Source organism: Sceloporus undulatus, chromosome 6 (assembly GCF_019175285.1).
Source record: "Sceloporus undulatus isolate JIND9_A2432 ecotype Alabama chromosome 6, SceUnd_v1.1, whole genome shotgun sequence".
Taxonomy (NCBI): Eukaryota; Metazoa; Chordata; class Lepidosauria; order Squamata; family Phrynosomatidae; genus Sceloporus; species Sceloporus undulatus.
Genome location: NC_056527.1, coordinates 21,727,627 through 21,742,626, shown reverse-complemented (window position 1 = coordinate 21,742,626; position 15,000 = coordinate 21,727,627). Strand labels below are relative to the sequence as shown.

The window sequence follows — 15,000 nt, the reverse complement described above, 5'->3', positions numbered from 1 at the left end:
CCATAGGCGCTAACGGGGAAAAGCCGCGATTTCGTGTGAAATAGCGCCGAAAAGCACCAAAAATTTTTTCGTAACCCGAAAAAACGTTCGTAAGCCGGAACAGTTTTTTTGAATGGATTTTTTTCGTAACCCGGAAATTTCGTAAGGCGGCGCATTCGTATCCCGAGGTACCACTGTATAGTTAAAATACTGTTTGCACTGAAAGACGGTACATCTGCATTTTGGGGAAGGGTCAAATAATTACGTACCCTTTAACTGAGCCACTAGATGTTGTAGTGGATTTTTTCTTGCCTTCGGGAGGGCCAGGTTTTCTTTCCTTTTCATCTCTGCTTTCTGTCTTTGCTCCTTTGTCTCTGGAAAGATTTGGTTTTTGTTGTTTGACATTTATTGTTACATACACTTGCATGCATACACTTACCCATTAAGACTTAATCTTATCACTGAAGTATTTTAAACTGATTAATGTCACATCAGACTGAAAAAAAAATTGGCTGCCATTTTATATCATGGTCAATGTTGCATAGCTTTACATATATTTTGCTATGCAGTGAAGGTACTACTGAACCCTCATGAATTGTGAAGACACGTATCAGGGCATCAGCAGGAGTGTCCAATGTGCCAGTGTGCGTCACCATTCCCTAATCAGTGTCCCAAAGTACACTGGACCCTACTGATGTGCATCAGCATTCCCTTGCTGGTGTCCCTATGCATATCAGGAGTTTCTGATGTGCAATAGGCACTGTGTTGGCTCCCACATGTAGTAAGGCCATAGCAGCCTCTTACTGAATACAGATGTTGAGAAACTGTTAAGTTCTACAGTATTTCTTGCAGTCACATACTAAATCCCAGCCCTTATTTCTAAGGACATAAAAGGCTACTACAGATGTCATAACAAATGAGCATAAAAGGATGTTAGCTTTGGAATTTTAATAATGGTATATACTTTATATATTAAAGTTTGTTATCCTTTCCCATTAATTATTGTTGTTTTTGTGTTGCTTCAAGCCATTTCCAACTTATGACAATTCTAAGGCAAACATATCCAGGGTTTTCTTGGCAAGATTTGTTCACAGAGTTTGCCTTTGCCTTTCTCTAAGGCTGAGAGAGTGTGACTTCCTCAAGTTTCCATGACTGACTAGGGATTCCAACCCTGGTCTCCAGAGTTGTATTCCAATGCTCAAACTACTACACCACATTGGTTCTCACAAACTGAAGACAGTAGTATTCAAATATATATTTCAGGATCAGTAGGCAAATCACACTTTGTGTGGAAAGCTGCTGCTGCTGTTATTGTCATTTAATCAGTGGGTGTACTATAATTGGGACTAATAAATTGCATTTTTTAAAGTAAAAAAATAACAACTACTTCTTAAACGGTTAAAGTTAATTAGCATTATCTGTCAAAAACCCAAAAGAATTACATACTCTCGGGGTCCAGGTGTAGTCTTCCACTTAAGAGATGGTTCTAATTTCTTGCTGTCAGTAGGCTTACTTTTTACAAGAGGACTCTTAGGCTTCTCAATCACATTCTTTTCTCCATAGTCGTAAAACTTTTGGGCTTGGCTATATTCTTCTGTCTCAACCACTTCCATATGTCGATAATGTTTTTCATACTTTGGTTCATCAAAAAAAGTGTATTTCTAATAAGAGATGAAAATGTTTGGAAAAATTACACTTCCACATGAATAAAACATGCTGAGAAATTAGTAAGCTAGAGGAAATCTAGACAGATTGGTTTTAAACTTCTTTTGTTGGCATACAAAAATATCCAACATTCCTCTAGCTTAGAAAAAAAGACAACTCCATATTAATCAGCAAGTGGTTAAATTTTGGTTAAATTATAAAGTTAACATTTTTTTTTCTAAGACACAAAGTTATCAACTAAGATTGCCGCTGAAAATATCAAGCTGGATATAACACTGGCTACTAAGAATTTAAGATAACAGTGTGACATAATATTTATTTATCAAAGTTAGGAACCAGTAACTCATGGTTCTCTGGATATTTTTGGATTACAAAAGTAAAAGATGATGGGAGCAGCAGTCCAGCTAAAACTGGAGACCCACACATTCTCCATCTCTGACCTGTTTCCACTCAGCATCAACTTTTTAACAAAAGCTGTCAAAGCAGCTCATGTTGATAAAATGAAAGGCATACATTCAAAGCAATATGCTCAAAATTAATTTTAAATCTGAAGAATTTATTTTATTTTATTTGTTTTACTTATATGCTGCTGTTCTCCCAAATTGGAATCAAGGCAGCTAACAATGCAGCAGACCAGGAGTATTCACCTGGAGTTTCAGTCTCCACTTGCCTCTGTCCTGTTCCTTCCTGTGGGGGAACTAGATTCGAATAGCCCAAGGACTACTTACAGTCTCAAAATGCATAGTTTAGAAGGAAACCCTACTGAACTATTTTTGAAAAAAATTAAAATCTTAGCGAAGAAGCCCAAGTGGTGATCAAAGCCAAGGGTCAGATGAGTCTGCATGCACTAGGCCAGGTGAAGCTGTGCTGAATCCAAATCCCCTTTAGTTTAGTGGCATTTGAATCCCATTGTGGGAGAAAAGCAGGATATAAAACCTTGAAATGAATAAATGAATGGATGAATAAATAAATAAATAAATACAATTGTTTAGGATCACCCTTGCCCTGTTCTAACTATATGCCAGCAAAGGGAGTGGGTCATTAGGTTAGAGAACAGGACCTAACATAATTTGATTCCTCCCTTATCTCACCGGTTTCTGGCTTTTCTGCCAGCATAGCAGAGATGAGCTAGCAGAATAGCATTCCTCTAGCAGAAGGAAAGTCTGTTAGCAGAAGACCAATTCTTGTTCTTCAGCACATCCTTTACATTAGGACTGCATTGCCAACAAGCATTTAAGAACAAAATAATCTATGGTGCAATGTTGTCTCAACAGGCGGTGAAAAATTTGACAGTGGATCCACTGCTGACAAAACTACATTTTAAACTACCGTATTTTCCGGCGTATAAGACGACTGGGCGTATAAGACGACTCCCAACTTTTCCAGTTAAAATATAGTTTGGGATACACTCGCCATATAAGACTACCTCTCTTCCAACGCACACCAAATAAAAATTAAAAAGACATAAGATTTGATTTCAATATGATAATTTTAATTCAAATGCTTATGACATGCAGGTACCTAGGAGGAAAACTTGTTGTATACAAAGCCTGCTTGGACTGGATTGTATACAAAGCCCACAGATTCTCCAGTCTGGCTCGGACGACCCCTGACTTTTCAGAAGATTTTCCTGGGTTAAAAAGTAGTCTTATACGCCAGAAAATACAATATATTTTGAGAGTAGGTTAAGTTCTTGGCTTCTTCTGAACATGATAACTACAGATGTTAATAGGAAACATCTTGTATGACATTTTGGTCATACTTTCTTACATTGCCTTGGTATGCACTTAAAAATATTTTTGATAGATAAAAAAATTTCCTAGACATTTTTAATGCTAGCAGAGTCTCGTTTCTTTCTGTGGTTTCAATGTTGTTTTGTCTCAACATGTTGTGGTCTGTAGCTGCACTGTTTTCTGATTTTACTGTGCTGTTTAATTATTTGTAAGTTGCCCTGAAAGGAATGATTAAGGATATAATTTTTAAAACCCATTCATCAATTTGATAAATTATAGTCTGGTTCAAAAAGGTTTTGCCGTTCTATTACCAATCAAGCAAAAACGCCTACTTTTCCAATATTACTTCCTTGTTCTGCCTTCAGCTTTAGGCTTCTTCCCAAAATACTGTGTATAGCTACAACAACCCTCAGTGAAAGAGCTCCCAGTGATGTCTTGATGCCATTCCTAAACATCGCCCTGATCTGATGTGAATCCTGAACATTGAGCTTAAGATATTCTAATAGAAACATGGGTTCAGTGTTGGAATAAACTGTATATACTCGTTTGTAAGTTGAAAAATTTATGCCCAAAAAACTGACCCCCCCAAATCCCAGGTCGACTTATTTACAGGTCAGTATGGTAATGTGATAGCAGCTCTTTCAGATTTCCCATGTGGTACGGAGTCCAGTTTCTTTCTCTCTTGAGCCAAGCAGAGAGTCCTGGATGATCTATTGCTGTTAAACAAACAAACAGAATCCCTCTTCTGCCTACACCACCGCTGTCTGGGGAGTAAAGGCTAAAATGAAAGCCAAAACACTGACGCAAAAAGCCTCAATTAGAGTCACACTTGCTGAGCACACATATACACACACTGAAGGAGCCTCCAAGTTCAACTTATCCACAGGTCATGGCAAAATCCATAATTTTGGCCCCAAAACCTGCCCTCGATTTATAATGAAGTTGACATAGAATAGTATATATGGTAGTTCAAACCAAGAACTGGGTTTGAGAGGGAACAGAAAGAAAACAGAAGGGATTTCCTTCCAAGTTAGGTTGACAGTAGAGATAGCAAGGGGGTAGATACAGTCCTAGAACCTATATCTAGCAACTGCCAAAAAGTTTTTATGTGCTTGCTGTCTCTAGGGAGTTTTCAGATATTAACAGAAGGAACTATATTTCCTAGCACTGAGAAGTTAACAGTAGTTACTTTTGTTTGGAAAATCTATGAAATATTTTTGTTTTATACATATATATGCCTCATTTCCTCCTCCCAAAGTATAGTAAATAATTCACTGTATTTTATTTATTGCATTATGTTTCCTTTCCTTTTTCGTACTCATGATATCACTATGTCAAAAGATGCTTAAACATTTCCTAACAATGAGCTACTGGACTGTGTTACTCCATTTTCCCAGAAAGTGTTCTTATCTGACAAATGAACCCTCTCTCAAAATGTCTGGAGACCACCAAGTCTGGTCTTATTACAGTTCTTCACCCAGATATTCATGCTACAGCCATCTCTATTCTTTTTTTTTTCTTTTTCTTTTTTGGAATTTTCTTTTATGAGATATTGAGAAATTCAATCAAACAAATTAAAAAGGATCAATAAATAGTTCTGTCAATAAAAATAAAAGAAGTGAGTGGAAGCCTTTATTACTGAATCCCCCCCATTATTATTTTTTCCATGTTTATATTAAAACAGTGCTATTCCATTGTTTCATGAAAAGCAATTGGCACATGCAAAAGAGAATTAGGATAGTCATTGGGGATAGCCACTAAACATACACCCACACTTGTCAGGAAAAAACACAATGTGCTGAATATTCAAACAGGTAGTATATAATTGACAACACCCAGTCGATTTTAAACTATGAATTTTTAAATTGATATGTTTTCAATTTTATGTCTGGCTTATGTTAATGTGTAATAGTCATCCTAATCCTATGTTTATGTGTTTTAACTTATGTCTTTAAATGATTCCATGTATTTAATTATATATTGTATTTTAATCTATGTTGTACCCCACCTCAAGCCTTGAGGAGAAGTAGGTAGGAAATAAAAGAATATTGTTGTTGTTAACACTGGATCATTTCACAATCTCAATAGCACACTGCCTGCTCAATCAAGTCTCAATAAACAAATCCAGCGCAATCAAGATTGAAATGCTTTTCACTTCTTTAAAAATGAATGAATAAACAACGGATTGCATTTCTAGAGAAAAGAGCAAGTGGGAAGCAATGACTGAAAAATATTAACCTTGATACTTGGTTCATGGTAAATCTAAGTATTCTGGTATTTTGTATCAGTCAAATTCCCCCTTTAAACAAGGGAATCATCTAGAAGTCTTCTTATTGCTTGCTCATTTATCTTTAAATCATATAGCACTAATATTGATAACCATACCTCATAATCTCTCTTTTCCTCTTGATTGCAAAACGTTCCAAAATGCTTACATGTTTAACTATAGAGACTAATATGAGCTCATAACTTTTGTTCCTAAAGGAACTTGACAAGTAAGATTATTTTGAAAATACTCAAGTGATTTCTGAATTACGTTTCATATGATATTACTCCATCAAATATAACAGTATCTGATTCCATCCAGGTCCAATGGCAGCCATAGCTTTTTTTGAGAGGGGCTGATAAAAACTATACTGGGGAGGTGTCCCAATTTAGTTTGAACGTACTAATATCTAATTACGTGTCTTCTGATTACTGCTGAAAAATTCCTTCTAATTTTGAGATGAGCAAGTGTAGCAATACTTTTTGGAATATTCAGCTGACTTTCCAGCTTACTCTTTAATAAAAGAACAGCTAGTCCCAAAAGCCTGTCTTGTGCTAGAACACCTTGGTGATTCCAAAAACGAAAACACATTTATTCAAAATTTACCCTTCCAGAACTGGAATTGCGTTTTGGATGGCACGGATATTTATTCTATAGTAAACATAAAGTGAACAAAGAGTTTAATAACCATTATATTAGGCGTGCACTTTTGAGAATATGGCTAAAGACTAAATCCAGATGTTGTCCGGTCATCCCAAAGTGGGCGTCCCCAAATGAAGCTTTATATAAAAGGGTACCATTATATAAAGACAAATGGCTAACCTATGAAGATTTATTAGATAATAAATCTAACGAAATGAAAATCAAATCCCAGGAACAATTAATAGATGAAGGGTGTAATTGCATATGGTTTATGTACAGACAAATTAGAGAGAGGTTTGTAACAGTTCTTAAAACTCAAAAAAATTGGAAGCGTAGAAGCTGAGTTAGAAAAAGTCATCACATCGAATGAGGGTGGCAAAATTAGTAAATTCTATAATGTATTATTAAAAACCGAACTTGAAAGTGAACAAATCAAAACACAAATGATCAAATGAGCACAGGATATTGGGCAAAATATACCCCTGGATCAGTGGGAGAAAACATGGGTAAAAAGGCTATAATACACTCTGGATGTCAATTATAAAGAAAATTACTACAAATCATATCTAAGATGGTACTATACTCCATATAAACTAAATCAAAAATGTGTAAAAGAATTAAAAAGACATGCTGGAAATGCGGTAGAAAGACCGGTACCATATTTCATATGTGGTGGGAATGTCTAGTGGCAAAAAAATACTAGAATAAAATACATAATCTAATGCAAATTATACTACAGGAAATATTTGATACAGACCCAAAAACGTATTTGTTGAACATAATCCTGGATGAATAATTGGAATATAAATATGGTAAATTGTTGTTTTATATGATCACAACAACAAGAATGGTTTATGCAAGGAAATGGAAACAGAAAATTATACCGAGTCCATACGAATGGTTAATGGAATTATATGAGGTCACTGAAATAGATAAATTAACTTTCTTAATTTAAAAAAAATCTATGACAAAATTTAAAGAACAATGGAGTCTCTTGATAAAATATTTTGCAGTAAAATGGGGGAAAGACTTCACGATGGGTCTGGACTAAACATTTATTATAGAATAATTGTAATTACAGATTTTTTTCTTTTTATTCACACTTGATTCAAGGATGATATACTCATGCAAGGGAGAAAAATCAAGTACTTCAAAGTATCGGAAGTACATTTATGATCTAGACATATGTTGCAGAATTTTACATTTTTTATAGAATTATATTTGAAGGTGATCAAAATGTAATAGTTATAAGGTGACAATCCTATTAGGAAGAAAGAGAAGATAATATTGTATCCCTTTGTAAAAAAATTATTTTATTTTGTTGTTAATGCTCAAACATAGGATACGGGATATATACTTCTGTATTGTTTATTTGTTATGTTTTTACACTGTTGTCTTTTTAAAACTAATAAAGAATATTTTTTAAAAATTACCCTTCCAGAAATTACACCGCTCTCTTTCCTCATCTTACTTTGCATCTTGTCTGAAATAAACCCTCTGGAGATCTCAAATGTTTGCTCACCTTTGTGTGCCCATAATTTGTCCTAACACTATTACACTGGTATGCATTTTGGAAGCCAAAAATTAATAAATCTTTGCCAGACTCAGCCAAAAACCCATCAACTTTCTCTTAGAGGAAGGATCACTGCTTTCTTTTCTCATCCCTCCACCAGATGCCCACTGTCCAATGGATATAACAGACTAAGGGCACACCTTAGCTTCCCCATAAACTCCATTCTGTCACCATAACACAATCACAGCTCCTCAGCCTAACCTACTCCACAGGACAAATGGTACAAACAGCTATAATTTGGGGGGAGAGCATTCTGCATGTCACTAGCCTTTCCAGATGCAAAAGGTTGCAATACTGTATTATCCCCCCCCCCCCCCGACAGAGAAAGACCCTCATGCTCAGCTAATTTCTCCTAATGCTGTAGTTCCCCACAAAAAGTAAAGAAAATTTCCACCACTATTTCTACATCATTGTATATTCCAATCTTCTGGAGAGCTAAAAGTTCAACTAAATTAAATGGCTCTTACTTCCAGGAAAGTACTATAGGAAAAGTAGCATTCCCCGAATACAATCCGGAAGGAAATTCCCTAAACATATAGGGGAAATGGGAGGGGATGTTACTGAGAGGGTGGGGTGATATCTGCGAGAACACAGGCTGAGTTGAATGCTTCTCATCAGTTAGACAGGATGAGGTGGAGAAGTGGAGTTTCTTTCTCTAAGGAGTTAGGGGAAGTGGTTGTGATAATCTCGCCTGTCTTGTGAAATTTGGAAGGGTGTGTGTGACAGCTTCCCTGCCTTCTTGTCCTGCATATCCAAGAGAAGGATATGTTGCATTCTCCTTTTAAAAACTGAGGCTGTAAGTTAAGTTTCACCCCCTCCAAAATCCCTACAGCTAAATGATGCACTTCATTTGGAGGTGGAATGGGATTCCCCTTTCTCAACTTGTATCACCATAGCAGGGACACTTTCTTTCTCAAATGTGTGCCTGGAACTTGCTTCTTAAGTGAACAGGGGTGGGATGGGGTGGGTTGGGGGGCGGGAGGTGGGAGAAGAGTCATCATTCTAAAGTGTAGCCTCCTTCCTTCCCTCTTGAATATTTCATCTCATTTCTCTTTGCAAACACACATTCTCTACATAATCCATAACATAAAAGATCAAATGGGATGGGTGAGAGAAGAAATCACTGAAGAAAAGAGCACAAGTATCATGGTTGATTTTGAATCAGCTGTCCATGCAGTCTCACACATTTGCTTCCCTGTGTCTGTTTCATTTTGCACCTGTGGCAGAGATGAGGAGACAGGAGGCACCCAAATCATTGAAAGTAAAGCACTGTGAAAGACAGGGAGGTGTTAGGAAATTTAGTGCAAAGGGTGGTCTGTTGGGCCTTTGTGCACCACACTCCTTTTGCCTGCTTTTTTAAAGCAGCAAATAAAGGAGATCTTTTGAATGACTGGACAATATTTTTGCTCTTGTCTGTCTGTATTTTGCTTGGTCTGCCAGGAGAGGGTAGTGTCCCAAACACAGTCCAAACAACCAGCCAAAGGTTGGCTGCTACACAGCTGATACTAATGAGCAAGCAAAGTAATACAGCAGCTTACAGTTTAGCACTTACTTTACTTTAATATACACAAGCCTTAAGTCTCAAACAGAGTTCATTCACAAGCTTCATGTCTGGCAAAAGAGTTCATCAATATCCAAGTCAGGTAAGCAGGATCCAGAGTCAACACACAAAGTCTAGGTCATTCATTAAAAAAGGAGCTTGCTTGAACCCTTGTGCAAGAAAAAGCATGAGAGCTGTTATAGATCTGAATGGACTCTTGTGGGAGACTTTACACAAGCTTCACCATAAGCCTTTGACTTTTTGGAAGGCAGACTGAAGAAATGAATACTATAGTCCTTGAAAATGGCTGCTCTCCCTTTGGAGTTTGTTTATAATACCAAGGTGAAAAGCTGAAAATGGTTATTACTTCTAGAAGCTGCAAAAACAGCACACTTGACTGACAGCTTACAATTGGGGTTTAAGAAAAGGGGTATGGTGATCTTCTTTCAAAATAACTCCTTGTAACAAATGAGTAGTGGATTTCTATTTGAATTGTACATTTGAAATTCTACTTTTTGATTATGAACTGGCTTGTAAACATATAACCATTAGTCATCTGATAAATGCAGAAAAATATTAATAATCACATTGTAAGCAAAGAGATTATAAGAAACTGAATAGCTTATCCAATTTTCTTCTAACCACACAACTACTCCAACAGACATCCATCTACACCATTTTCTGAAAGTGTAGTGCTGACGTTAAAAGCAAAATGGAATGACTTAAAGCGAGCTTAATAATGGCAAGGGTTCACCACCACATTGTCTTTATCAGCACTATCTGATCTCTGGGTGTGCTTGAAAGGAAAAACTCTTGTTAATATTTATGGCTGAGTCTGGAAAGCTCATAGGATTTCACACAATGTATCTTCATTTACTTCTGAACAATTGCTGACATTAAAAACAGACAGGATGAAAAAGAAAAAATGAATACAGGGAGAAGCTCTGTATTCCATTGAGAGTCCTGAACAAAACACAGCACCTTGGCCAGGAATCTGGCTTCACATGTCCCATGTCTTCCCCTACCAGGTAAGATGCAGGGCAAGTAAAACAGTGACCAAGCCATGTGCCCTTGAGAAGTATTGTTCCAGGCTACATGACTCAGTTGACACTTCAGCCATCCCTACTCAAGGAAGGTCCAGGGTAGATGAAGTTGAAGAATCCTTTCAGCTATCTCTGATCACACCTAACAGTGATGATTCCAATGGGCCTGCCGATGAAATGGGCTGCATCCTGCCTCCCTACACTGTATTCCTACATATCTGTGGCATGATGTAGAGAAAGCAATGTGAATTTACCAAGCAAATAATACGCAATCATACTTGGATGAGAGCAAATTAGTCTGATGAATGTATAAACTGGACAAACAGTTGTTTTTAAAATCACAGTCACTACAGTCCTTCAAATGCTCAGGAAGTTAACAGATATTATCCAGAGCATGGAAATTTTCAGATGAAGAGCATTTGCAACATACAGCTTAAAAGATGAGATTCTTTAAGACACTAGAAGGTTGCTTCCTGTTCCTCTTTAAAGAGCATGAAATGTACTAACTGTTTGGACATGGTTTCCTTACCATACATTATAAAACCAAGTTATTCCAGACCTCACATACTGGATTGACTCTCAAGTGTCCTGGTCTCCACCACATATAATTTTCAAGCAACTTAATATGCTAGGCTTCAGTAACAACAACAAAAAACACTCCAGCTCTTTCCCATTGTAAAACTTTTTTTAAAAAAAAGTTTAACAGGCATTTATAGCAGACCCAACAGAAGCATCAGCTACTCTGTTTTCTCACCAGTGGTTTGAGTTTCATGAAAACAAAACATAAGAATGCTTAAGGGCTATTACAGCTACAAGATGGTAGAAACATACACTGATTTTATACCAGTTTAAAAGCAACAGTTGTCCCAAAAGCACCCTAGGGATCTATTGTTATTTGGTAATAATTGATCACCAAATTCTCACAGACCTACAACTTACACTTCCCCGAAGAAATGAGGATGCATATTAAAGCATTTTAATACTGCCAACCTGTCTCAGCATAAGTCCAACAAACTGCTACATATGGTTGGTTTGTTTTTTGGTCACTGCAGAGGTTGGTATTCTGTTTTTACCTCTGCAATAACCAAAGTTTCCCCAGGGTTCATCATTTTGTTGCAACAGTTTTGCAATAATTGCAAAAATTTTGTGCAATTTACACAATTTTGTTGTGTAAATTTACAGCGCTTTATAAATAAAGGTTAATAATAATAATAATAATAATAATAATAATAATAATAGCACCACCATGGCCATTCAGTGGCTGGTGGAGAGTGGGACAGGGAAACAAAGAAATGTCTTACAAAGGGGGAGTACAGACCACTGAGAAACGGCGGTTTGCAGGCACCTGTTTTTATTCTGGAGGGACAGTGCAGACCCCAAACCACGCACCGTCACTCCGGAGTAAAAAGAACCCAGAAAAATCGGGTTCTTTTTGCACCGCTATTGTTATGTCATGGGTGCGCCATGGTGCACTTGTGATGTAATGGATGTGCCGTGATGTACTGGACACTGCCATTTTTGCACCACTGGCACGTACTAGTGTTAGGGACCGTGCAGTTGGTGTGTGGTCCCTAAGCCTAAAATCGGCGCCAGCATGGCACATTTGAATCGTCTGTTCCGGGCCAAAATCCCCACAGCCAAATGCAAAATGAGGACATCACCTGCTGAGACCTCTAGAAGATACGGACCTAGCATATCTCAGCAGCTGACATCAGTTTGTGTCTGGGAGTGGGGAGATATCCAGATGCTCCTCAGATTCCCCACCCTAGCCACTGAATGGCCATAAAGGGGCTGAAACAGCCAAATGTTGAGTCTAGGGGAGAAAGTTCAGAGGAGAGATGTAAAGTAGTTCCATCTGCTGAACTTTTATATTACAATGCAGGATCTAAGCTACCATCTGCAGACTGGATATCATATCTAGAGTAGTCAGATGATCCTGAAGACATATTCACAAAATAACAAGAGGACTATAGCATGATCTTTTGTAGCGATAATGAAAGCAAACATGATTGCCACTAAACAGCCAAAGTACACTAGATTTAGGGGAACATTTAGCAAAATATTATTGTAGTGCACATAATGTAGCAAGTACTGCTTGAAAGCCAATTTAGTCTGGTTTAATTAACAAGTAGCAACAAGCAGCTTCCATACTTTTAAGCTTGTGTTTTGGTTGAGGTCATCCAATTTAACAAGGAAGCTATATTATATCTGGTGAAATCACAATTCCAAATCTCAAACTGTTCTGATAAATTACACAGAACAACACAAATTTAATTAACTACATAACTGGCCTTTAGGATTAAAAAAAATCCCAGTTAAATAATTATTTGGAACATATAAGCCTAAATCCATGTACTAGATGATAAACACCATGAACCAATTGCTCTGCACTGGGGAATGTAAACACCACATCATTCAGTGCTTCTGCTCTATTTCTGATAAGCAAATTGGATTTAGGCCCAAATCTTTTTTATAATATCATAACAGAAATACATAAAGACTTCTTCAAATAAAAAGTAATCTACATATAGACAGAATTATTTTTATATAGTTAGAAAATTGAGAAGTTTGTACAACTTCTTCCTAATTACAGCTGCAGTGTGGATGCTGCCTAAATGATGTTCCCAAACTAGACAGCACCTTTTGTGGTGGTGGGGAAGGAACTGTAGAGGAAATGGAAGCCCAAAGCTCACCACCCTTGAGTAAATGAGTTTGCTCCCCTTTTTTTCAAAGCACAGCTGATTTTTAGGTTCCTTAAAATGAATTTTCCTCCAGCACTGCAAACTCTCAAAAAAGCAAAAGCTTGTTATGAGAACTATGTTATAACTTTAATTAATAACTACTGTGTGAACTTTATTCTAAGGAGTAAAATATATTTCTTATTCTGACTAGCCAATAACACTTAAATTTTAAAGCTTCTGCAGCATACTGGCAACACATGGCTGTATGAGCTGGAAATACCCCACTTGTGTCTGACGCTTAAATCAAAGACAATTCTTATAAAATAAGGAATATTCCTTTTATTCAAATCAGAAGGGATGAAGTTAACAAGAGGAATGGTTCTGATTATTTAAAGCATTGTCAAAGACAGTTGACCTTTTTCATTAAAATATGATATTTTCCTGCTTTAAAAATTATACCAGTACTTAAAGGAAAACCATCTGCAGAAGGTTGAAAGAGGAGCAGATGGGTTTTGCCAACTGCAGCAATCCCAAACTTGCTTTGCTTCCTTGGAATGTTAGTTCCACAAAAATGAGCATAACTTGCAAACGAATACTTGGTGAAAAATCTTTTACAAATTAGATATGACCAGGATCCATGGGATTCTTCCACTGTGGAACTGCTCCTGTCAGTGGAATCAGGAGGGGACTAATCCGTATTTCTGCTGCAGCCCCACATGCAATCCTACTATCTACTCTGAAAAGATGGTAGACTTTCCACAGCTGTTTTTGGAGTGGCACAGAGGACTGCATGGGAGTGTCACTGGATTTAGTCCTACAACTATCCATAATTAATGGTCACATTCAGTTTCCATAAAGTCACATTAATATGGCCTCATTCAGTTTTCAGTAGGAAACCAAACACCGAGATTACCAAACATTATCCATAGCACTAAATTCTAGCAATTTCTTTTGCAATAAACCTTTTCATCACATTTGGCTAACACCTAATACTAATAATAATAATAATAGGCATTTTTTAAAACTTATAGCGACCTTAAGGCAAACCTATCATAGGGTTTTCATGACATATTTCTTGGGGGGGGGGTGTCACTGCCATCCTCTGAAGATGAGAGTGTGACTTGCCCAAGGTTACCCAGTGGATTTTTATATGCTAAAGTGGGAAATCAGACCTTAATCTCCAGAGTTGTAGTCCAACAATCAAACTACTACACCACACTGGCCTTCATACTTAGGGTTAGGGATATAGATAAAAGAGGGGTGGGATGGAATGAAAAAAAGTAACCATGGGGAGGCAAATTCTTTTATGGAAGGGAATCCTATTGGTGCTTTTTGCTAGAGTAGCTCCACAAATGAATGGGATTTGTGTAAGTGCACTGAACAAGTAATTCAGTGAGCCTCCTCTTCTTGAGACCTCAAACAAAATTCAGGCCATGATTTATAATAGAACAATAAACCAGACATTAATTATTCCTGAAATGCACATATATTGGTATGGTACCTTAAACAGCTAGCTAAACTACTTTTTCTACTGTTATGTTTTAATGGCACATAACTCAGTGACTGCAGAAGTATGTGATATAAACAGAATGAACCACAATCACCTTAAAAACACAGCCACGTCTGTATAAAAATGTGCAAGGTGCAAATTGTTTATACTATGGACAAAATCATGTTGGTGCACTATGTGTCTAGTGTAATGGGCCATTACGGTTTCTGAAGGTTTGCCCAGTAACAATAATCGCTACCACCATTAGTACAAAAAGCTGTCAATTCTCAAGCAGGTCATTTCTGCAGTACCTAGCTTATGAGTATGCCCTCAAAGACAGCTTGTTCTAGGAAGGCTAGGTTAGAAAATTGCTAGTTTTGTGGCATTGA

At 37.1% G+C, this 15,000-nt stretch overlaps 1 protein-coding gene across 1 annotated transcript in view; it reads right to left on the bottom strand.

The window, feature by feature from the left end:
• Nucleotides 1-15,000, bottom strand: part of ODAD2 (outer dynein arm docking complex subunit 2) — a 114,722-nt gene that overhangs the window by 86,979 nt on the left and 12,743 nt on the right. The window contains exons 8-9 of the mRNA XM_042476158.1: nucleotides 1,426-1,640; nucleotides 249-353 (exon numbers count right to left, since the gene is read on the bottom strand). Of these exons, the coding sequence (XP_042332092.1) occupies nucleotides 249-353; nucleotides 1,426-1,640 (320 nt within the window). The remainder of the gene's footprint in view (nucleotides 1-248; nucleotides 354-1,425; nucleotides 1,641-15,000) is intronic.